The sequence below is a fragment of the Chroicocephalus ridibundus genome, chromosome 2, assembly GCF_963924245.1.
Source record: "Chroicocephalus ridibundus chromosome 2, bChrRid1.1, whole genome shotgun sequence".
In the NCBI taxonomy this organism is placed as follows: domain Eukaryota; kingdom Metazoa; phylum Chordata; class Aves; order Charadriiformes; family Laridae; genus Chroicocephalus; species Chroicocephalus ridibundus.
The window spans coordinates 47,044,204-47,068,671 of NC_086285.1; the positions used below are offsets into that span (position 1 = coordinate 47,044,204).

The 24,468-nt window shown below is 44.1% G+C and overlaps 2 protein-coding genes across 4 annotated transcripts in view; one reads left to right on the forward strand and one right to left on the reverse strand.

Annotated features, from left to right (window-relative positions):
• Nucleotides 1–16,128, forward strand: part of SH3BP5 (SH3 domain binding protein 5) — a 52,525-nt gene extending 36,397 nt beyond the window's left edge. The window contains exons 5-9 of the mRNA XM_063325289.1: nucleotides 5,155–5,285; nucleotides 8,518–8,560; nucleotides 10,784–11,003; nucleotides 13,669–13,929; nucleotides 14,671–16,128. Of these exons, the coding sequence (XP_063181359.1) occupies nucleotides 5,155–5,285; nucleotides 8,518–8,560; nucleotides 10,784–11,003; nucleotides 13,669–13,929; nucleotides 14,671–14,852 (837 nt within the window). The 3' untranslated portion in view covers nucleotides 14,853–16,128. The remainder of the gene's footprint in view (nucleotides 1–5,154; nucleotides 5,286–8,517; nucleotides 8,561–10,783; nucleotides 11,004–13,668; nucleotides 13,930–14,670) is intronic.
• A 984-nt stretch (nucleotides 16,129–17,112) lies between these two features.
• The window catches only part of CAPN7 (calpain 7), a 35,910-nt gene continuing 28,554 nt past the window's right edge, over nucleotides 17,113–24,468 (reverse strand). For all 3 annotated transcript variants that reach the window (XM_063325288.1, XM_063325286.1, XM_063325287.1), the window contains 3 exons: nucleotides 22,405–22,535; nucleotides 21,073–21,165; nucleotides 17,113–20,991 (listed from right to left, as the gene is read on the reverse strand). In XM_063325288.1, the coding sequence (XP_063181358.1) occupies nucleotides 20,847–20,991; nucleotides 21,073–21,165; nucleotides 22,405–22,535 (369 nt within the window). In that variant the 3' untranslated portion in view covers nucleotides 17,113–20,846. The remainder of the gene's footprint in view (nucleotides 20,992–21,072; nucleotides 21,166–22,404; nucleotides 22,536–24,468) is intronic.

Below are 24,468 nucleotides of genomic sequence, written 5' to 3' on the forward strand. Positions count from 1 at the left end.
CTGTAAACAAGGCTGTTGTAGCCACCAATATAGAAAATCATAGAATTAAACTGATGAGAAAAGGGGAAAGTTACTGAATTTTTGCTTATCCTGGGTAGCTGTAAGCATAACATGTGAAAAATCTTCTTATTCATGCAACAGACAGGACCAGCTTGAATAGGTACAGGGAGTACAGGGTGTCACTCAGCATTTTTTTCATCTTGGAGTTTGAGCTATGTTTCCAAAGGAAGCTGGGTGCCTAAATAGGAGCTGGATGCCTGCCTGCCTGCAAAGATGCAACTAATCCCTTAAATGTCTGAGCTTGAGCCATGTGTTGACCACAGTGAAGCGCAGGACGGTGATGCCATCCTGCAAGTCATACAGCTGCTTTAGCCGCTTCTACTCTTAACTTGATGAGTGTTTTGGGGTAAATTCCTGTGTGGTGTTTGTTTGGTTTTTTTTTTCCCCTAGATGTCAATTTCTCCACAAATCTCAGATAAATGTAATGACACTTAGGCTGGGATTTAGCTTATCAGTTTCAGGTGTCTAGAACATTACTCTGTACATCCCAGTTACTTGCCTAAAATTCCATATAGTCAAAGGAGGTCTGATTAATAAGTTGACGATGTCTGGAGAACAATTCATGTGACTAGAGGGGCAAATTCTTTGTAAGACGAATTCTCTGCTAATTATAATGGTAATGTAGTCACCTAGCTTGCATATTAGATAGGCTTGATGAGCTCTTAAGATCCCTGGAGAAGTACTGTTCACTGTTATCCCTTGGTTTATCAGGTTTTTGGTAACTGCAGCTTGTATTTACAATTTGGAGAAAATGTTTTTGAGAAGTGGAATGGTGTTGCCGATCTGCTAGTACCTTGAATTATAATGCTGCAGTTGGGGGTGCAGAGCGCAGGGCTATAAAAGGGCCAAAGGACAGAGAATTTTGGCGTGATGAAGGAGAGAGATCTTCACGTTTATGCTCCTGTTGAAAATCATTAATAAATGCGTACAAAAAGAAAGGGCTGACAGATGTGCTACCTCAAGTTTGAGACAAGCTGGAACAGAAAGGAAGATCCTTCATGAATTTCAAGAGCAATTGCTAATTTCTAATTGCCGATGCAATCTGCAATCTTAAAAAGGTTCTGCTTTTACAGTCTTTCCTGAGATGTGTTCAGTTCATAAATTCTGGCAGGGAGAAGAAATGTTTTGGCTCTTGATCATGAGACATTTTAAAAAGGAAGGGATGAGGGGAAAGTGAAGAGGGAGGAGACACGCTCCCTCTTGGTTTAATTTGGCTTGTGAAGCTCCCTTTGATATTACACCATGAAGTACCATCTGTCAGTGTAAAATGCGTGGGTACTTTCGTGATGTAGAGAGAAGAGATGCTTCTTGCAGACAGAAATACCTGGAGAAAAAGAGGGGAAAGGAAAAATCTGTGAAAGAAACAACAAAAACATCCATGTCCTTCCCCATCCTCATCTCTGTGTCGCTTCACCCTGGAAGTGCAGGGTTTAAATGCAATCCCTTGTATTGTTGATTCTGTCCTCCTGGTTTATTGATCTTGCATTGTCTCTTACCTCTTTTATGTTGAATTCTTCCCCTAAAAGAGACATCAATTTAATTTTTTGAGAAAGAAACAGTTGTCTAGAGTAATTCTCTGGCTTAGATGGTCATATTTGCTTAATTTCACTGATAAATTTTTCTTTTGCATCTGTTGTTATTAGTAAAATTTTGTCTGGAATCCATGTTTGACTTCAAATCATGCAAATTTTTTGCGAGGAACAAAGCTACTTGTACAGACTTATTCACTGAAAATACATGCTCTACACCGACCGTCCTTTCCCAGACATCTGGGTTGGAAGTAGAGGGTAGGGAAGGAGAGAAGAGGAACTGATTGATACCTGTGTTGGGTTATTTTGTTTGTTTTGTTTTCCAGTAGTTGTATCTTGTAGCCTGTGCTACCTGGAAGAATGAGTTCTGCCTGGAATAGGTGACCTAGTAATTAAGGACAGGTGTGGGCTACGGAAATGTCCAGTGAATGTGTGGGCATCCTAGAAGTTCGCCCACTCTGGATGTTTTTGTGTAAGAGTATGTCCCCTGCTCGCCCCGAGGGTATGAATGGCAGGTACAATGTAAGGAGGAGAGGTGTGTCTTGAGCAGTCTTAACTTGAAGAGGTGTGATCTGCACCTTTATCTCTGCCTTTTTCTGAGTGATGCTGTTGCATCTGTGATGGCTTAGGAACATCAGCAAGGCTAGGCTAGTGGTAAAGCACAGTGATTTTTATTAGACAAAACAGCTTATTCGGTAACTGTGACCAAAACCTTGTTTACAAGTCCACACAAGACTGCTTTTTCCTCAAGTCTGTATTATTAGGTCTGATAAAAAGTACTTCTTTCCCACACAAGCCTTGTTGGTCGTCTTCTAAGACCTTTTTAAAAGGTGAGGGGTTTCCCTAGCTGGTCTTACGCTGAACCTCCCAGATGTAGAGGTGGCAGCATGGTTTGCCGTCTGCTTCTGTCCACCTGCCCTAATGGACAGCTTCTCTGTTTAAAGGCCGTTTTGCTTCTGTGGAGGTGATTTTTGATGATCTTTTAGTTTCTTCTTGTCTGAATGAAATGCTTAAATGCATCTTGGCAGGTGACGGATCTCCACAGAGATACCTCACACTCTTCCAGGTATTGTCCTCAGCCTCAGGTATGCACCTGGAGCCGCTGTCCCCAGGGAAGGGGACAGACTGTCTCTGACCTCTCCACAGACCTGTGTGGGTAATGCGAGCCCCATGACAGAATGCCCATAAGAAAACAAGGGAGTGGGAGGAGATGGTTTTCCTTACATCACTGATTTCTCAAAAGAATGAAGTATACAACCTTTTCTTTTTTTTTTCTTTCTGGAAAGGGTAATGAACGTAGGTATATATGGCTGGCAGCAAATTCCATATTTTGTCAGATATTTTGAGGCGTTTACGATCTGTCATCCTCAAATCCCAGTGCTGCAGGGTTCAGCATTTCTGTGATGTTTGATACGAAAAATGTGCAAAATCAACATGGTACTGGACATCTAACCTGCTTTACGACCCTGATGCTGGTAGTACTTATCATCCCAGATATCAAAGTTGATGCTAATTTTGCCCCAAGAATGGATGTGAGGGATTGACATTTAATTGAGCATTGGCAAATTCCAGCTGCTCCATTATTTTGTAGCTTCCAGCATTTTTAAATTGCAGTTTCCTTGCCGCACTACAAAGAAGGCGAACCAGCTTCTGTGCAGTCTTTGGAGACTGCATTTTAATTTGAGACACTTCCATGCCAAAACCAGCCTTGTCTGACACATGTCACTAGGGAAAGTCATTGCATCGACTTAGCTTTTGAACAGTTGTTCAAGGTAAGAGGCTGCAGCTTGTTTTCAGGATGCAGGAGAGAGCCTGTTATGAATCTGATAGATGATTTTTTTTTTGACCTTTCTTTGAAAGTGGGTGCCTTATTTATATATAAAATAGTTAAAGGGTGTTGGAGTTGAGTATATTATTTTATATCTAATCAGAAGAGCCTTTGGAAACCTTTCTGTCTCGTAGTTTGAAGTTCTGTAGCACCTTCTTTGTTTAATAATAAGTGGTGTGGGCAGATGAGCAAAACATTTCTGGCACCAAGAGCTTCTAGTTGGCGCTGATGCAGTTCAGCTTTGGTGTGTAGCAGTTTCAGACATCAGAAAGGACAACGCGACAGTTTTCCTGAGAGGAGCAGCACTCCAAACAAGTCAGAGTTGACCGTGCTCTTTTCCCTGTTGTGTTCAGCCTGAGGGCTAGGAAACTTTCAAGAAACTAGAGCTTTTTAAGTGAGGTTATTTAAAATCAAACTATCTTGAATATTCTCTCTCTCTGAATCTGAGAGCTCAGATGCATGTTTTGGTGGTGGGAGACAGTTGGAACAAGTTTGCTTGAAGTTGTGGAGTAGTTGATTTCACAGCTGAGACATTTCATAATCCAGTACTAGAGAAAATCAAGTCCTGCAATTTTTTTTTTGTATGGATACCTTCATAGCTGCAAGAGGGGGAACCTGAAAACTGCCAGCTTTCTCCTCATTGCCAGACCAATGGAGAGGTGTCACCACTTTCCTTTACTGTAAACATATCAGTTGTCTCTCTTTCTGGGTCTTGACAGCTAGTGCATTAAAGAAGGCAAATTTTCTGATTTACACCTCTGACATCTTAAATTTGCACAATAAAAGTACCCTGGACAGAATTACTGGCAAAGCGTGACTATGCGACACCAGCAGAGCACCTAATGGAAGGACACTTACTTTTCCTGTTGTAGACTCCTAATTGCTGCAAAATGCCACAGCAGTGAGTGTTTGTTTATGAAGCTTTGAAGAAATGATTGTTTGAAGAATTTTCTAGCTTGTGCCTGAGGCTGCAGCCCCAGTGGCTGGCCCTGGAGAGCGGCTGTCCTGCTGGGCCTGGGACTGCTGGGTGTTAAGCATCTGCCTGCCCGGATAGTGGGCATCCTTCCCCCATCTGCATGATAGGGGGAGTCAGCTCAGGGCTCAAACCTCTGCATTTTTGGCGTTGAAACCAGGATTTGCAGCTGGTCAGCTGTTTTAAGAGAAAAGCCGGCTTCCTGGCCTTCTGCAAACAGGCAGTCATTGGACACGCTGTTTTCGGGTGAGTGGTGATTCGGGCTGGACTGCATTTCAGGCCTCCCCACTGCTGTGGTTGGTTTTCAACCCTTTCCAGAGTGGTGGGATTGCAGCCGGGGGCTGAGCAGCCTGTCGTCTCCCTGCTCGGAAAGGCAGGCTCCCGTGAGAGAAGCAGGAGGGAACAGAAACAATGCTCTTAAACGTAACTGGGTGACCTCTGCTAGGGCTGCTCTGCTCCTGAATATCCAACTGCGTTAAAAAATGGACGATCCCAAAATTTGAGACTGTTCTGAACTTCCCGTAAGAGAGATTATGAAAGAAGCCGCAACACCTCTGTCGTAATTAACACAGTGTTTGCAAATCTGACATATTGCTACTCCTTTCAGGAAAGGGTTTTAAGTAGGTTCGCTGAAAGTAATTTTTTCTATACCCTCACTTTCCTGACATGAGCTGATTGGGGAGATTATGAAGATGCTGTTAATTAAAATGATAAGCAATGGATCATTGTGTCTTGCCACTCAGCCTGTTTTTTCTCTCTTGAAGGTCATGGAGGCGGAACAGACCAAAACGAGAAGCGAGTTGGTTCACAAGGAGACTGCAGCCAAATACAATGCTGCAATGGGAAGGATGAAACAACTGGAGAAGAAGCTGAAAAGAGCCATCAATAAATCAAAGTACGTTTTACCTTTGGAGATGAGTTTAGTGGCGAAGTCTGTTTGGGGGAAATACCGCGATTCTGTGGGGTTTTTCAAACTTGTGGAAGCGTGTTGCCCTTTGTACCTCTCCCTTTGGGTTCCTGTCTGCATGCAATAGCCTCTAGCACAATTGGTACTGGTATTTGTCCTTGCGCTTGTTGTCCTTCTAAGTGTCTTTTGAGGTGCCTGACTTGATAGACTGGTGAACTAAGTGGGATAATAAACCTTTTCTGGGCATATTCCTCGTCTCGTTCTAGTGCACTGAACCTTTTGGTGGTAAGTGTTTTGAGAAGCAGGCTCATGGGATTCACATAGATGCTGCCCACAGAGCCGCAGAGCTCTGCGCATAGGTATTTTGCAGCTTAGGTTTGTTTGCGGTTTAGTTCTTATTTTTAGTTAGGAGAGCAACTAAGCAAGTGACAGAAACCTGAAAGGTGCGAGACTTGCATCAGTGTAGCACGCTGTACATCAGACTTGTTTACTTCCGAATGCTGCCCCAGCAAAGCTGTGTGAGAGCTGTTCTTGGGGAAGAAAAAGCACTTCAGAGAGCATAGCTAAGCAGCAAGCGTCGTTAATAAATGCCTCTGCATTTGATGTGCAGTTTTGCTCTGTTGCGTGGAAGTGAAACAGCTTTTTGCTCAGAACCTGTTTGAAATTTTGGCCCCGTTTACAACCAAATCTTAATCCTCTTTATATTTCACAGTCGTTGTCTTTATATTTCCAGACTGTAGCTTGTCTAAACAATCTGCTTGCTGTATTGAGCTTTTAACCCCTTCATCTAAAAATGGCTTTTTGGTGAAATTGGTCAACTAGAAATCTATTTTGGTGGGTGTTTGCTCAATTCGAGAAAGGATTAGCATTTCTTAAGGAAGATTCAAGCACGTTCGCTGAAACAGTGTAGCAGCGTGGCTTGGTAGGATGAGCTGCAGGCTGTTTGTCTAGCACTGCACCGGGACTGTGAAAAACATCATCAGATCACTAAATGACAGATTCCTCTGGAGAAGAGCAATGTCTGAGAAGCGGTTTGGCTGCTAGGAGTTCCTTCCTTAAAATAAGATTTAAAATAAAGACCCTGATAAGTTGTCAGTGGGGTCCTACGTACCTTTTAATAACAATGACGGTGCTGACCCTGATGCCCCAGCTGCCTCTCATGTGATTTGCCGGCTTAGTCTTCATTTCCTTGCTGAAACTACCATCATGGGGGTGTTGTCCTGTGTCATTCTCCTTAGGACAAGCTGCTTTTCACTTGTGTGGAAGGATCCCAACATGTTCCTTTGTCTCACGGCAGGGCTGACTGCAGCATAGGCCACCTAGCCGGGGTGTTTTGAAGATCCTTTAATTAGGGGTGTACAGAAACACCAATTCTAACCTAGTATTGAAGTGGAAGATGCCTCACGGCACAAACAGGCTTATCGTGGGTGTATCTGAAGTCACACTGTATAGGGATGTTGGAAAGGTCAGTTGTCTGTCAGCATTGCAGTTTTCACGTAAAGGAAAATTGAAACTGAGCTGAAAATATCAGTGCTGGCTGCCAAGTAGCGACATAGAACTGGGAAATGAGGCTGCTGAATTTGCAGCTGCTTGTATGGTAGGGTGTAACTGGCTACTAGCTGTTTTTCAGGAAGGGTTTAATACCAACAAACTGCTCTGCCCATCTCCCTGGATGGTGCAGGAGGGTCGGCTGTAACGCCTCAGCCTTTCAGGCCCATGTTGTCCATCCTCTCTCTCCATAAACTCGTGGGTAAACACGCCAATTGGGTTGCTCTTTCCCATGCAAAAAATGATTTTTTGCTTGCTCCTTGCTTCAGTCTGGATTAAGGTGCTTAAAGCATTACTATTTGAAAGTAAGACTGGGACAGCCTGGAGGAAAGTGGTTTAGATTATTTGCCATGTAAAGTTGGTGAGTGGGTGATTATTGCATTGTTTTGGTTTGGTCTTGCTTTTAATTTTGTTTCTGGGTGCTTGCTTGCTTGTAAGCTATGAATGTGCGTACGGCTGCATCTTCTTAACAGTCACCAGATCTTCTGGCTCAGTGCCTCTGAGCTGTAGGAAAATGAACTCGCCTGTGTTAGCTGGTTTTTTGGAAGTCACTTTCTGCTCTGGTGACTTGGGCAAAGTGCCTTTTGCTCTTCTGTCATCTACTTAAAAAGCACTTTGCTTGACTACGCAATGTCGTGGACTCAGCCAACTGATGACGTAGGACACTGATTGCATCAGTGAGCGATCCACCAGCCCTGCTGTGGCACGGACCGGGTTTCAGTAGTTACGGGGTCGTGGATGTAAGAGAATGAAGTGACCCGAGGAGATGCAAGTCCCTACCCTGCCAGTGCATTGCTTTCTGCTGGCATCGTGGGCCCATCTCTGTGCTAGCTATGAGTGAGGAAGAGTACTTACGTTTGAGCTCCTACATGTCGGGCCATTGGGATGGCATCTTTCTTGTCTGTTGCCTGTAAAAGCGCCTGCTCAAATCGGGGCTTTTTTTTGCTGCCCACTATTATATCGGATCATACTGGCTTGTGGGTTTCAGAACTTCAGAGCTGGAATGTGGTTTCTAGGCTTTGTACTGCACCTCTTGTGTTCCTCTCCTCCTGCAACTTAATAAACAAGTTTTTGTTGTCTGTAGTGGGAAACGGGCTGGGTGTGACACTGTCCGCTGTGGCCAAACTGCTGGAGAGCCGTGCAAGTGGGAGGGAAGTGGCTGGTGGGCCGCCGGTGGGAAGTGCTGTGCCCTTGCATGTGGTGCTCTGATCTCCCTTCATCCCCTCTCCTTCACTGAAAAACCTAAGAACTGCCCCGTCACCCCCCACATCTGAACGTGGACAATTCCAGGTTCACCTTCTGTGGGCCATTTACACGTGCTGTGGGATCAAAAATTAGGCGGATACAGAGAGGATGCCTATGCCTAAAGCTGGACATTGCATTTAAATATCTTGCGGAATCTAGGCCTGAAGGAATTATGCTGTCAGCTCCAAAAACTGGAATTTTGCAATTTGTATTTAGGTCGACAGACCCATGAGAAACAGATATATTAGAGGGGAAAAGGGAGACATTGAGAACACGTGTAGGTGTTCTGTCATCTAGATAGCAGTCTCTCGGGATTACAGTGAAACACAAAATAGCTATGTTAATGCTGCAAAGACAGCAACTCCCACTCCAATACTCTGCGTTTGGTCCCAGTGATTGTAAACAATTTTTCTTTGTTTTTTCACAGACCTTATTTTGAACTCAAGGCAAAGTACTACGTCCAACTAGAGGTACGTATGTAATTCAGATCCATCTGAAACTCTTACAGCTTACAGTAAATACTGAAATTGCATCTAAAGTGCTCCGACAACTGTGTTGTGTTTCTGTACAAAACCAATTCAATTCAAAACCTCTCGAGCAATTTGCTAAGCACATTTTAAAGATAAAAGACTGAGAGGCTTTGTTTCCTTGTGTGAAATTAGTGTTCAAACACTGCTGCTTACTGCCAGACACGAACAAATATGGTTTGACCGTCTTTACTTCTTGTAGTTTGAAGTCTCTGGGGTTTGTTTGTTTGGGTTTGTGTTGTTTTTTTTTTTTTTTTCCCCTATGTTTTATGCATCAGACTGTTTAACTGTGCTTGGGGTACTCTTTTCTGTTCTCTGGTTGGGTCAATTAATAGAAGGAGTAACCCACTTGAAGCGCTCAAACATCATGCAGATGTGAATTTCTGATTTTGGGTTTGGCTGGATAGGCTGACAGAGCTTTTTTTTGGCATCTCCGCACTGCACTCCGTGTGGTGCAACGATGTGCTTGGGCACAGCGCACGCCTTGCAGAGCACGGTGGCCCCAGGGTGTGCACGGGATAGTAATCCCTGCTATTGCAGCCCTTAGTCTTGGAGCTGCCAGGGGTGGGGGAGAGAAATTGCACTAAAAATTCAAATGCAAGGATCGCTCTTTTTCTATTTGAGTGACTTTTGCTGCATGTGGCCCCCAAAACTGGCTCCTCTGAGTTGAAGGGTGGTGGCTGGTGCTGGAGATGTGTGGGATGTGCACAGGGTCTAAGCGGAGCGTGTTGCCTTGCGCTGTTGGCCCCGGGTGCAGGACGGCTCTGGTGGGGCGCTAGGTCAGCAGGAGACTAGCTAGAAGAAAATTCTCATTCCTTGCCTGGGATGCAAGATACGTCCCGTGCCTTTTTTGTGAGCCCTTCTCTGCGCTGCCTGAGATGCAACAGCTCTTTGTAAGCCTCGGAGACTCTGGCGTGCACCTTTTCCTTGCCAGCATCCAGGCCTGGGTTGCCCTTTGCTCCTCTGTTTTGCCTGCCTGTGTATCGGACCTGAACCCTCACCCGTCCTAGGCTGGGTGCTAGCCTTCTGGCTAGAGGCGGCTTTTGAGAAATCCCCTTTTCTCCATGAGCAAAGGCCCGCTGTTTTGGGGGCCTGTTGCTTCTCCACGACAGCTGCTCAGTGCCCTCCTGAAGCACTGTGTGTAAAATATAATACAAAAGACAGCACAGATTGCTTTTAACGTACAGTCTAAGTCAGAGTTGAGATAGCTACGGAATCCCAGGCAGCGTTTTACCTTTGGGAGACAGGGTGTACAACGCTTTTGCTATTGCTGTAGAGTGAGGTTTGTGCCCGGGGACACGCAGACTGCTGTATTACAGCTGTCAGGGTTTGAGGCATCCTGCTTTCTGGTCTGCAGGTTTAGGGACCAAGAAGTGATGGTTTTGGTGCTCAGAGGAGAGTGAGGCTTAGCCCCTTTAGGGATGACCTACAGCCATGGTGTGCCCTGCAGGCAGAGGCCGCCAGCAAACCCTCAGGGGTGGTTGTGGGATAAGCAGCGACATACTGTTGAGAGCTGCGCTCAGGTTAAGGAGAGACCCTGCACATTAATGGAGGGACCCCTGCTCTGTGCTCAGTCAGGGGCCATTACCACACTCCAGAGGCAGCCCAGCCCCGGGGTCCCGTGGTTTGCCTTGCTGCTGTCTCCTTCACGGGTGCCGCTGCTTGCGCTGGGGCGCTCTTGAATGACGAACCGTCCCATCTCCTAGATGCCAGCCCTGGTTTAGCTTGTCTGTGCAAAGCCAAGTCATGTGCACACGTAACGAAGAACTGCATAATGTGTGTTCTTTGTAATGAAAGCACATCTACTACTACTCTCTGCAACTACCTGAAAGGAGGTTGTAGAGAGGTGGGGGTCGCTCTCTTCTCCCAAGTAACAGGCGATAGGACAAGAGGAAATGGCCTCAAGTTGCGCCAGGGGAAGTTTAGATTGGATATTAGGAAAAATTTTTGCACTGAAAGGGTTATTAAGCATTGGAACAGGCTGCCTGGGGAAGGGGCTGAGTCACCGTTTCTGGAGGTATTTAAAAGATGGGTAGACATAATGCTTAGTGATATGGTTTAGTGATGGGTTTTGTCAGAGTTAGGTTGATGGTTGGGCTAGATGATCTGAAAGGTCCCTTCCAGCCGAGGCAATTCTATGATTCTAATACCTGTCTGTCTTGTTAGCAACTGAAGAAAACAGTGGATGACCTGCAGGCCAAACTGGCCCTGGCAAAAGGAGAGTATAAGACTGCCTTGAAAAACCTGGAGATGATCTCAGATGAGATTCATGAGAGGAGACGGTCCAGTGCCATGGGGCCCCGAGGATGTGGCGTGGGTGCTGAAGGGAGCAATACCTCTGTGGAAGACCTGTCAGCAACTAAACCTGAGTCGGACACCATCTCCAGTGAGTACAGAGCACTCCCGTGCCTGGGAATATCCCATGGGCATCGCAGGAAATGCTGAGATGAAGATTGCTCTGTGTATTCTGCAGTTTGAAATTTGCTGGCTGTTGTGGGACTGTGGCTAACTTGTTAACGCTTCTCATTATTACAGGAGTTGATTGTATTCTTTGATAGCCAGTTTTCAGTGGGAAGGGATATGAGTTGAAGTGCATCAGCTGTTCCCTTAGCATCACTGTTGGGTTTTTTTGTACAGTGCTGTATGAAAGGAACAAAATTAATGCACTTCAAAGCTTGCTTCTAACTTCTAAGGCAGTGATGCTGCTGTCAGTGACTTGCCTGGGGTGGTCGCAGGCTGTTTCAGATCGTTTGGGCAGGTTGCTGAGGCGGCAGTGCTGTTTGGAAACAGACCTTTTGGATGAAGCGCGTGTCTCTCAGTGCTGGGCCTGTGGCAGAGGGACTAAAGTTGTGGCTACAGCAGCACAGAAAGGTGTGACGCTCGCACAGAGGGCTGTAAGGATGAGCTCCTTTGCACTGCAGGATCTTTTGCCGATATGTGATTTCAGCAGAGCGTGTGTGCTGTGAAGAAGCAGCGTTATGCTAATGCAGCGTACTGAGAGGCATTACGAGAGACGTTTCTCTTGGGTGACAGCAACAACCACTGAGCAAGCTCCAAGCCTAGGTAACCTGCTTTCTGGTGGCACATGGGGACCTTCAGTTGCAAAGACTGGAACAGTCTGTTGTATTGTGAGCTTCCTTTTGTCCTGGCTAGATGGACACTGCATATGGCTTCCTTTTTCCTCCCTCCTGGACGTTTTCTCCCTTTCTTGATGCAGAAAGTAATTTTTTTTTTTTTTTTTTTTTTTGCTGCCCAGTCCCACAAATCCCGGTTTAATGTGCCTGGTATGTAGAGGCAGAAAGAGCCAGGAAAGTTAATTCGGAGCAGCCAGTTGCTGGCCCTTCTGACCACTGCTGAGGCTGCAGCATGGGCTCATTGAGTTGCACAGTCTGACATAGGTGGAAGAACTCCAGGTTGCATCCAGTGCCAACGCAGAACTGGGTTTCGCCAGGGCAGGACTAGCACCTGCCAGACATAATAACCAAAATAACCTAGACGGGTTAAGCTCTCAATGCATTTTTACGTGTCGGGGGTTTCCACCAAGGCCCTTGTATATCTTCATTTCTGTCTGCTGGAGTTGAATAAAGCACCTCATCATCAGCAAGGGTTTCTTGGCCTTCTGTGTTATGGTCAGTTTAGATGGTGATAAATAACCTACAGTTTAAGTTGTGCTTGTTGGTAGGCTGGCTGGTGTCAGTGCTTCTTGCCAAGCAGAGGACTCCTGTAATTGGAAACATCTTTTTTGTCCACCCTTTTCTCGCTTTCGCCCCCTGCGAAGTTATCTGTATCGTTCATGGTATATTGATAAAACACAGCAAGTGAGAAGAAAGGCAGTCTTGGATTTGATGTCCTTAAAAACAAAACAACAAACCCCAAACCACGGCAAACTGTCCCTGAGCACAAAGTGCCCTGGAGGGGGCTCAGGAAGGTGGATAAGGCTGGTCCATCTTATGTTTGAAGCTTTTTAGGTCAATTCCACAACGTGTAAGTACAGCTCTACAATCTGCAAATACAGCAGAAAGAGGCTGAACGTCTCTGCAGTCACCGTGACGGTAGCTGCCTCTGTTGGCACCCTTCATGTCCGAGTGGTGCACGTGAGCCGGGGTAACAGAACGACTATGCTGAAATGTCTCCTTTGAGCCATTTTGTTACCGCTGCCGCTTTGCTCCTGCTGCTCTTTCGAGGTGGTGCTGAGCCTCTCTAACAATGGCAGGAGTCGCAAGGAGGCGTATTTGAAGATAACCTCAGGTCACTGTACATGTCTTGCTGTTCGTGGAACTTCTTCAGACCGGTGTGACTCCGGCATGTACTTCTGTTGTGTAGAGGCTGATGCACATAAAAAACCTTCTGATCCCAATGGGACCACTTGTGTGCGTAAGCCTTTGTTTGTAGGTCCCCATCCTGCAATGAGCCAAGGCTGAAAAATATTGAATTCTAGCAAAATCTACACTCCTGTGTTGCACAAAATGGAACCTTCTTTAATGGATTCCTCCTCCGGTTGCTAACAAAGAGTCTGCAGCTTAATCTAGCCAGACAGTTCGGAGTTGGTTTGCTTTAATTAGAATTCAGATCTGAGCAAACATGAAAAAATTATATATGTGGGTGGGGCTTTTTTGGTGTTGCTTGGTGATCCTCATCCAAAAAGAGATCTTGGGAGTTCATGCTGGATTTTAACTGCAAAAAAGGGAAGATGATGTGGAAGCAATCTGCCCCTGAAGCTATGTCTTTCTAATTAGCGCGTTAGCTAACCAGGAGTCTATGCTGGGATCAAGATGGTGCTGGCTGAGGTGGGCACAGGGGACTGGGCCCCGGCCAAAGTTATGTACTGAAGCCCCCACAAGGGCAGCTGAGCAGGGGGCAGCACGGAGAGTAAAAATCCAAGAGCATCTTGGCATGAGGAGCAGTAGGTAGTGTAGAGCTGGTCTTGTATGGCACGGCTGGCAGGTGTGCTGCTCCTCAAGGCAGAATCAGGCCTTCGTGGTCCATGTATGAAATGTTGGGCTAAGGAAGGGGGAAGGCTTGCTAACTGGGATGTTCTTTGAACGTTGCAGTGGCTTCAGAAGTGTTTGAGGATGACAACGGCAGCAGCTTTGTATCCGAAGAAGATTCGGAAACTCAGTCGGTGTCCAGCTTCAGCTCTGGTCCTACGAGTCCCTGCGAGGTGCCCGCTCAGTTTCCTCCCGCCGCGCGACCGGGAAGCCTGGATCTGCCTAGCCCCGTGTCCCTCTCTGAGTTCGGGATGATCTTTCCTGTCCTCGGCCCCCGAAGCGAATGCAGCGGGGCGTCCTCCCCCGAGTGCGAAGCTGAAAGAGGTACGCACGGCTGGATCCGCCCTGGGCCAATGTTTTTCAGCTTTATAAAGGGAGCAGGAAAACCCTCTCAGCTCCCCTAGGCATGTCGCCAGCTCACTGAGCTCTGACCCGCTGGTCGCTTCCTTGGGGAAGGCCGTTCTCGAAGGCCCTGCGTCCCACGGTTAACGATGACATCTAAAGTGTTTTAATTATTCTTCTGCTGGCTGGGAAGGTTCCCCAGTTCTGTCTCAGTGGAGGGGTTCGAGGTTTCTCACGAAATAAGTGATCAGTGGGACTCCGATGGTACGTTTATTTTAAGGAAAATCTGAGTTTAATATTTATTTTTTTTTTAAATTGCTGTCTTGCTTGCTGAAAATCCTGCTTTCCAGGGAAAAAAAAAAAAAAAAAAAGAAATAATGTGCCAAAAGGAACCTCTTGCAGGCTCTGGCAGCCCCTGCTGACAAATTGAGAACTAGAGGATTACCACCGCTCTTGTGTACTCCAACCCAGGGCTGCTCACACTGTAATTTGCTGATGCAGCGCACAAGGCGAGTGTGGCTGGGAAGGCCAACTTCGGTTCCGTTAAAGCATCTTGCTCCTGCTCCTGTATTTTTTTTTTTTTTTATATATGTATACATATATTTTTTTTTTTTATTTTTTTTGGTGCGCTTTGGCCAAGGAAGCTGCGGAGGCACCCGCTTGAAGCTTAAGTTGCGGAATGAAATCCCGGGTTTAACATGTAGTTTAATCCTTTCTTTGCAGGGGATAGGGCAGAAGGGGCTGAGAACAAGACAAGCGACAGAGTGAACAAGAATAGGAGCAGCAACAGGAGTGGCTCCGCTGAGGGGCTGGCTTTGGATAACCGAATGAAGCAGCTCTCCCTTCAGTGCATGAAAATCAAAGAGGGAATATGCGCAGGCAGAAAAGCTGCCCAGATTGGCTGAGTCCTCCTTGTGCCCTGTCCTGATTAATGGGAGTATAAATATTTATACATGAACTTCTAAGTGTTTGAAGAACGTTGTGCCAATAATATATGCCAAATCTTAAGCGTTTACTCTGAGAATTTAAAACTGCACTAAGAAGTCTAATTGATGTGGAGGGCTGAAGTTTTTATTCAGTAAATCCTTTGTAGGCCGGACAAGTTATCAAATGTTTAAGCTGTGCTCGTATTTCACAGACTTTGTAAATGGTTTTGTAGCAGCCTGGCTGAAGCAATAACTAGTAATGTTCCCATGTAAATTCATGCCAGCAGGGGGTCTGAAATTCAAGCCAGACATTTGCAGAGAGCGGTTTGGCTTCAGTTTTGTAGAACGAAATGCTCTTTAGATACAGTGGATCTCTTGAGTATAAGTGGCATATTCTTTAAACATCTGTATTTGTCTGTATTATGCTGAAACTGTAGAAATATTTGTATACAGGAAAGCTGTTGCATGTGTGGGGTCTAAAAGCCTTCACTCTTCCCTTGGTGCTCACAGAAAGGATGAGTCACGCCTGTAAAAACTGGTGTTAAAGAGACAGACAGACGGACGGAAAGGGGGTGGTAACACTCAGCGGTGGTGGGCCCTTTCCTGGCCACTTTCCTGAGTCTGGCTGGGACTCTGAGGGCGATTCCAGTGACCAAAAAAGAGTTGATTGGCCCCTTGCCCTTCCCCTCCCCTGAGAAGTGAAGTATTATTTTTCAGCACTTTAAGTGTTTTGCTTCCTTTTTTCTCAAAAATGGGAGTCATAGATGTTTTCAGGACGGTTACGGTAAGGGATTCGCCCTTGAAATATGCATGAAGAAAAGGAATTGCCAGTGTAGATTGACAATGTGTTCTTAAGCTTCTCGTAGGTTGTACTGTGTGAGGTTTTATAACTGTTAAAGGGACTTGGGATTTTAGTGTGCCCTAGAGAAAGTGTTCAATAAAACTAGAAAGGGCACGGGCATGTTTTGCCAGCAGCTGTTAGGCAGTAGTAGTGTCTGGTAATTATGCTAATAAGTGGTAGTAAAAATCCTAGGACTCTTCAGTTTTGGTGGCTAAGCATTTCTGAAAGCACCATTTTATCTACGATGTCCGTTTATATTGTTAATTTGATGGGAATTTTAGTATTGCCCAAAGTATTTTCTATTCTATGTTTTTTGCAGTCCTGTTGTATTTCGTCCCTGCCACAGCTTGTGTATCTATTCTCAAAGTTAATGTAAAATTCTTCACACTACAGTAAACATTTTTGTTTTCCACATTTCGAGTCCGCAAGCTAAGTCTATCTCAAGTGCTAAGAACCGAATCTTCTCCCACGGCAAGTTTAGTCTTTAAAATACCCAGTTCCAGTTGACGATCGCAGCCCGGTGTCACTCCTGGTATTAGAGTCCTCTGCTGTACATGGACAACTGTCACCTCCTTCCAGCTTCCTGAATCCCCACATCCACGATTCACTTCTTATTCTGAACTGTGCGAGACCAGAACTTCAGTCAAGTTTTCCAAAATCCCTTAGTACGCAGAAAAGATGAAGGTGTTCTGTTACCTAACACATCTCTACGTAACGCTGCTGAAAATTGCTGTAAGGAATTGGAGGTGAAGAAACCTGTTTTCATAGAAATTAGATTCAACACAGTATAGCTGTTTAGCTGCACTAGCTTTAAATATTTACACATTTACATCTTCCAAAGACCTGAAGGCTGAACTCTGCCATTGGTGGCATTTCTCAGCCCAATAAATGCTTAGTGGTTCCAACTTCTGAGGCGACCAATACTTGGGAAAAGCTGGGATTGACAGTATTAAATACGAAACGAAATGCAGTCCAGAAGTGCCACATTGTATTAAACGTCTTTACTTAAACTGTTGTAGTTCAGCTATTGTCTGTGCTGCGTACAGTTAGAAAAATTAGCAGAGGTATTTGTGGTTGAATATCTTATTTTTGTGGACTTGCCAGTCAACCCCTATTACATTTTCCTGGGTTATTTGGGTAGTTTTTTCGTGGTGGTTGGTTTTTTGGGGGTGTGTTTGGTTTTTTTAACTTCTCTTGCCATCAGATTTCCTCTCATCTTGCCAGTTCTGACTGGAAACCCAAACTCCCTGCACTTGAGCAATGAATTAATTTCGCGTTCAGCAGGATATAAAAAGTTTCTTAAAGATCTTGCTGTAGCCTTCTTCCTTTGGCGACCCTCTGGACTTGGCAGGTAAACCACGCTTCAAACGTGCAAGCAAACAGGCACAACTGCGTGTCTAATAAATTAATGGAAAACTCATTTTATTTTGAACTTCATAAAAGCCATAATTATAAATATGACAAACTTAAATGAACATACATCACTATGGACTACAGGAAAGTGAATGAGCTTTCTCTAGTTGGAGCTCTTTCTGCGTTCTGATGTGTAACATGATGGTAGCTGCCTTCATGGGTATAAAAATAAGCCTCTGGTGTATCAAAGTATACGTGATCACTTCAGCTGTCCTGAAGTGAGAATGTATAAAGCAAATGTTAACCTCGGAATTCTACTGCTCTTTGGTATCATCAAACAATCTAAATGTCCTTTTTGACTAAGTGATGAAAATCTCTATCATATGTACACAAACTTAGTTCTGAACAGCTGGCTGCTCAAACATCACATCGATTGTGTGGTCAAGTGCATAATCACTGTACAAAATAGTTACATGAAACTTGCATCAGGAAACAAGGGCTGAATCTCAGACTCGGGGCAGATGGGATAGAAGCTGTTGGTACCACTCATCCGTGTACCACCACTCATCCATGTACCACCGCTCACCCAGTCTTTCAGAAGGGATGGGTTGGATTGACCACGGACTGACCTACGTCTTCCGAACAAAACGACCTGGGCGATGTGTGTGTCTGGGGTGTCTCACCCTGAGCTATAAACAGCAGCATTATGGGGGCTTGGATGGAGCTTTAAAGTAGGATTTAAAAAAAAAATACTAATAATACAGAGAAAAGGTTTTGCAGTGCATAAGTAAACAGAATGTCAGAACTCTGAAGACACTATCTCCAGTTATCCCTCTGCACGACTGATGGAGAATTAAAAATCATTTCTTGGTAGTAGTTTTCAAAGAAATTGTAAAACTTCTTAAAGCCCCTGACAGCAACTGGCTTTCATTTTGTCTGTTGCCCCCCCCCACTCTCTAGCTCAGGCGGTAGCTCAGAACTGTACAGTGTGGGACAAACAACTTAAGAGGGCAGGATGCTGGGTGGTATAATTTATGGGCCTTAGTATTTTAATGTTTAAAAGCTCGAATTGCATGTTTACAGGCAGAGAAGATTTAAGGGTCAAGAGGTTCATGACTGTCTAACTGGAAGTGAAGTAACATGACCCATGTACCTTTGTTACAGTCTGAGCTGTTGCGCAGCTACTTAAATTTTTGCACACACGGGTCTTATTCCTTTCTAAAAGTCTTGCTGCATAGCATTTCCATGCTTACATCAGCATCTAATATTCTCTGTCATATGGATTGAAAAATTAAACGGTATAAGGGCAAGAAAAGCTTAACCTAGATGTTGGCCTGAGGCTGTGTTAAAAATCTAAGGATCGGTTCAATTTCCAATAATTTTTTCCAGATTTATTTGTGGAAAAAAATATAGAAGTATGTATTTGACAAATCGTAAGTGCTTACATGAACACTTTTTTTTTTTTTCAAAGAAAAAAGGGAGAGAAAAGTTTGTTGTAAAATTAATTTGCCACAACCACAATCTAGAATTTATAATTTCCTTTTAAATATTCCACCTGAGTGTTGGTATTCTAGTAGCCCGTGAAATGTTTGAATAGGACTTGCCTTATCAAGGACGCTGATACTGAACATAGTTTAGCAGAGTATGGAAGCTGAGCTTTACCCTTGCATCCAGCGTAGGCTTTGGCATTAGATTGTGCTCAGCAGGGGGAAAAGGAAAGAAAAAAACCCCTCCTGCAGAGTAGAAACCAACTATAGAAGAACAACAACAGATTTTACTGTAGGCAAGGCTACCAGCTTGATCTCAAACAGCTGAGGATGCGCAAGAGCCTGTAGCTGAAAGCTGGTAGTTCTGGCCTCTGCCTTTTGTACTGTCAAAAATATACTCAGTTGAGACTTCCTGACTACCTCTAACTTCATAAGTGATAAAATATATGCAAGCCTCCACTGCTGCTCTGGTTTAGACTGAGCTAATTTCACACAAATTTGTAGGGAAAATGCGAGCTGAATGAAACTTTAATTTTGTGGGGATGAAGCAGTCCTTGGCACGTATTCCTGAAAGCTACGGATCACCACAGAAAACCTAATTTTTGCTCAGCTTGTGCCTGTGCTGTTCCCTGTGTTGATTGGTTGCAATAATCATCAGAAACTTCCCTGCAAAAGAAGGTAAGTCAGTCACACTGTGACAAACTCGTCACAAATTTCCTCGCCCAGATGGTCTTTGAGAGAACTGCAGTCGGAAAGGCATTTGTTTTCAATGCCCTTTTAAAGCTAGACATTTGTTAAGCAGCTGTCTGATGAAGGAAATGAAACAAAAGGCATCTTGTACTTTCTGGAGAGGGCTAATAGCAGACTTCACAGGAACAATTTTAGCCCACAGATAATATTTCTGGTACTCCTTAAAGCGTGTGCTCAGTTTCCCAATGACCAAATTATACCTGTGCTCTAAAATAAGATTTAAATGCCACTTTCTTTTGCTTGGAAATCCGCCAAGCCAACCTGAATGGCAGAGAACTCCCGATGGCTGTTTTACAAACACCATCTCCTCCAAATGTCCAGTCTAGCGGAATTTTAAATCTTATTCTAGACTAATCCCACTTCCACTATTTTCTGAAGACCTTTGACGCAACTCCTATTGATGACACTGGCCAAGCGCTCAATTCATTCACTGGTTTCAGCTTAAAAGAAAAAGGTACCTTTTAAAAGATGCCTTGTATAACAGGATCAGCAAGTGCGTTTCTTGCAGCTGTGGTTTATTAGGGGGGAGAGGTTTAAAAGATCCTTCCCCTACAAGCTGAATACTTACAAAAATATTGAGACTAAAACATTCCTTTGCTGGGATGCTGATGGTGGGTGGTTGCCTACCTCCTCCCACCAGCAAATGAGACCACCTCAGTAGATACAGAGAATTTTATAGTGCAGCTTTAGATGTAAAACCTCTCCCACCCGCTAAACGAAGGGTGAGCTGCGCTGTCTGTACACTGCTGCTGGCTCCTCTCCTTAATTTACTGCTGATCTGCATCGAGCTGGGTCTTGCAGCTAGTATGAAGAAAGCCATAGAGCACCTTGTGCTGTAATATTATGTATAAAGTAATATAGATACGAAATAAAACAGCTCTCAAAGTACATGTAACACCAGCAAAGCCATTGCTTTTCTTTTAGGATTAGCTAAGGTGCGAATCTTCCTTTTTTCCTTTACCCTATACACATATTCTGAGCGTGTTAGTTTGGAATACCACATGCTCAGCAGTAGCAAATTTACTTTTAGATGCAAGAATTAGTTCAATGCTGAAAACATTCAAGATAAATAGCAGCACAAATATGTAGTCAAAGCTAGTTGGTCCTGAGACTGAATAAGCAGAGTACACAAGCATATTTTTTTTCCTTACATGTTTACTTTTAAGAATAAAATCTTAAACCCATATACCCTGTATTTTGGGAGAAGAGAATTTTTATGTTATTTATTTTTTCCTCTTAACTCACTAGACTTTGATTTGAAGTGGGGAAAAACTGCAATAAATTGAATCCTGTCAGTTCATTTAAGCATTTTAGCCTGTTCACAAGCTGTTGAACAGTGCTCACTCCAATACCGTAGCAGCAAAACCCACAGCTAATTGTCTACCACAATTAACTGGCTAATTGGTGATTCCATGCTTTTGGTTATAACTTTCAATGTAATTTTCTTTTATGCATATGTGCAGTACGAGTTATTCACCTGTTCTGAGACTGTAGGACAGATCAAAACCACCTCCTTAAACGCTAACGCGCAGATCTGTCTCCTCACTGCAGCTGCGATACCTTAATAGGAGTAACACTGTTAAAATCTAAGAAAAAAGGACCCTCTTGCTGAGGCAGGAATGTGGTGGGGATAATGTTGTAAACTCCAGCAAATATGTTCTCCACTTCCAAGTAGCAAAATCCACACCTACAATAAAAGAAAGCACCTGTTAGAACTAACACCTGAAGTACGTTTCAAACCTCTAAGACTTCATTAAGCGAGTATTACCTGTAGTCACCACTGCTCTTCTTCTGAAAGCCATAGGAACCAGGATCTCCTACTGTTGAGACCGTGACGAGTTCAAAACCAACGCTGTATTGCCTGCAAGTGACGTGACAGACCCGTTACTTTAGTTATTTGGGTCCTCAGGATTACCATGAAGAGGGTTATTTATTAAAAACTACACAGTGTAACTGGAAGACATCTGAAAGTTTTGTCACATTTGTGACAGAAACATTAAGTCAAACTTATCATGACACAAACGTAGAATTTGGAGGAAGATGGAACACATTTCAGGTTCAGAACTAGACTATACAGAACATGCCTGCTAGAAATCCACCTCTGCATTTAAGCAGACTTGAAGTGGTTAAACGTGTGGGGACATACTCGGGTGCCACATGGCACAGATCCTGGGGTGTGATCTGATCGCTGTCAGAGGAATCGATGTCAGTGATCTCAGCAGAATTTCTCATGTTGCACTATAACTCGGGAGGGTTTGTCTACTACCTGTTAACGCATGTGACAGGCACCATTGCCCCTGTCATTCAAACCACCCAAATAGGATCTGCAAGTGCAGAAAAGAAAAAAATGCATACAAAACCCCACTCAATTAGTGGAACAGTATAATCACACCTTTGCACTCATATTCATTTCATTAGAGAAGGAGTTTCCTCAAAAAGGGGAGGATGGATAGAAAAGTGCTGCTATTTTGTGGGGCCCACCTTACAGCTTTGCAAAAGATAAACACTTGACCGCATGTCAGGCGATGTTGCTATTTAGAAGCGCCGTATGCTGCTATTTTGAGGTAGATCACAAATTTTGCCAAAGGAATTTGACCTGCTTAGGTCTACTCTATAGGGCACTGACACCCAATACTTCTCCTGGCCTGCTAGCAGCAGAGTAAATGCACATTCAGAGCTGAAGCCACTGCACAGGCCACTATATAATAGCCTGTAAGGGTTTAGTACCCTGCATACTAACTCTACTACAAAAGAAAAGGAATTATGATGATAATTAATTTTAAGAGGAAGAAGAAAGTCCTTTGTACCTTCCTCCCTTCTGTGAAAGGCCAAGCTCTGCTCAGATCCCAAAACTAAAGACAAAGAAGGCTCCTGCTTTCCTTGTAGGTCAAGAATTTCCTTAGTAGCAAATGTGCAGGTTTAAATCAGTATGGATGGTGAAGTTCGAAACATAAGTTGTACTAAATCTGAGCCACCTCCCATACCTTGTCTTCTGGATTTTCAGGGAGCTTCCCACCCTCCCCATGGAGGACACTGGCGAAGCTCTATCTTTAGCGCATAATACTCTTGCTGTGTTGATGCACGCTTATTCTCTACAAACCTTGGTCCCCGTAGTTCAATTAATAATGGCCCATTCTTGTCCAGCTGGAATTGATAAATGGGGTTATTTTTGTAGGTGTCTCTGAAGTTTCCACATCCTCCAGCACTGTGACCTTTCCACTGTCCATTAACCTGAAAGAAGCCAAAAAAATTTTTCCGTAGAAAATACTTTATATCCTGAGGATTTCTATTGCTTATTTATACACACAAAGAAGAGTAGAGGCTCCTCTCACTTTAGAGGTCACTGACTTTAGTAATCTCTCCTAATTTTTAAAGTGCAAGTGAAAGACTGTGTTAAACATTCAGAAGGTTTCCCTGCAGTCCTCTACCCACCTCGATCAAAGCCTTAGATTCCTTAAAAGTGTACTGTATTATTTTCAGCTTATATTAAATTAGTAACAAGTGACTGTTTCTTAGCATTATGAACTGCATCTAACGAAGGATCTGTGTTCCCATCTATCCCCTGACTACTGGACTATATGCGGGTTATTTTTTTGGCTCAGACACTCCTCTTGTGCTAAATGAGAAACAACAGCAGTGGCACAGGAAGTACAGTGTGACTTGTGTTATAACCTTTGCTTTTGAAATTGCTGCCTCCAATCCTGTCCATTCACCTCAGTGCACTCTGAGAACCAGCATTACTGGGACAAGATATCCGTTAAGGACAGATTCCGCAAGGACAAAGACATACAAGAAGAAAAAAAGCTGCTCAGACTTTGAGAAACAGGCCATCTGTTTGCAAGTTCCTCCTGCTAGTCATTAAACTGAAAGGTTAGACTTGTAAGACATGCCAGGCATTCACACAAATTTAGAGCCGAAATCCATTTCTCCTGTTACTTCCCACCCCTTTCTGTCAAATCAGCAAGGAGCAACATTTTTTCTTGTGATTTAATTTCTTTACTCAGTGTCCAAAAACCTCAAACATGGCAAGTTTGGAAGCAAGAGGGATTTCTCCCCCCACCATGATACTACCCAGGAACCTAAAGCTGCTGTTAGCTTTCCAGACCTTTTCCACTTCACTTAGTTCCAGGAATCCCTGTAGGGCTTGGTGAGCTCCAGAGGTGACCACTCAACTTCAGTATAAGACATCTAACAGAAATTGCTTTCACTGGTAAACTGTGAATTAGTTATCTGCTTGTTTTTTAAATGTGATGACTTCTGAGCAAGCACCAAATAAGAATTAAGCACAGGCAACTTTTTGTATTTAGTTATACACAGAGCCAGCCTTGGATAGATAGAACATGCCTTTTATTTGAATACTAGACGGACATCTTCAAATAATTAACAGGAGGTTTCCATATACTTAATTTTCTTTTGAAATATAATACAACATAAAACAGATGTCTTGCTTCAAACAGGCTGGTCACCTTCAATGAGTTTTTGACCTCTTAAACCTTCTATCTCCCTAGTAACAAGCGACAGGACAAGAGGAAATGGGCCCCAAGTTGCCCCCAAGTTGGATATTAGGAAAAATTTCTTCACCAAAAGGGTTGTCAAGCATTGGAACAGGCTGCCCAGGGAAGTGGTTGAGTCACCATCCCTGGAGGTATTTCAGAGACCTGTAGATGTGGTGCTTGGGGACATGGTTTAGTGGTGGACTTGGCAGCGCTAGGTTAATGGTTGGACTTGATGACCTTAAAGGTCTTTTCCAATCTAAATGATTTTATGGTTCTATCTATCTCCCAAGCACTCCCCCAAACTAAGCCCAGATTTTAAGAGCTAAAAATGACAATGATTTCTGGAAGCACCAAGGAAATTTTCTCACTGTTCCCAGGAATCTCTCTAGCCACTTACAGTTCTCCAGAACAGGCTAGCTTCAAGGGGCTGTCCCAGAAATACCAGCTGGTAGAAAACACTGTCTGAACCCAAGAGCCTAGCTGCAAGCTGACATGGTCCCCTGACCACACAAAGCAATGTAATCCCTGGCTTCAGGCACGAGTGTCCTAGAAAATGGACTGTTCCACTGTGGCTCAGGCTAGCCTTGTTTCTCTCTTCCTGAAGAAGTTACTGCTTGGACAGAAGATTTCTGCCTATAGTAGGATTCCCCAGGGTACGCATGGTAGGT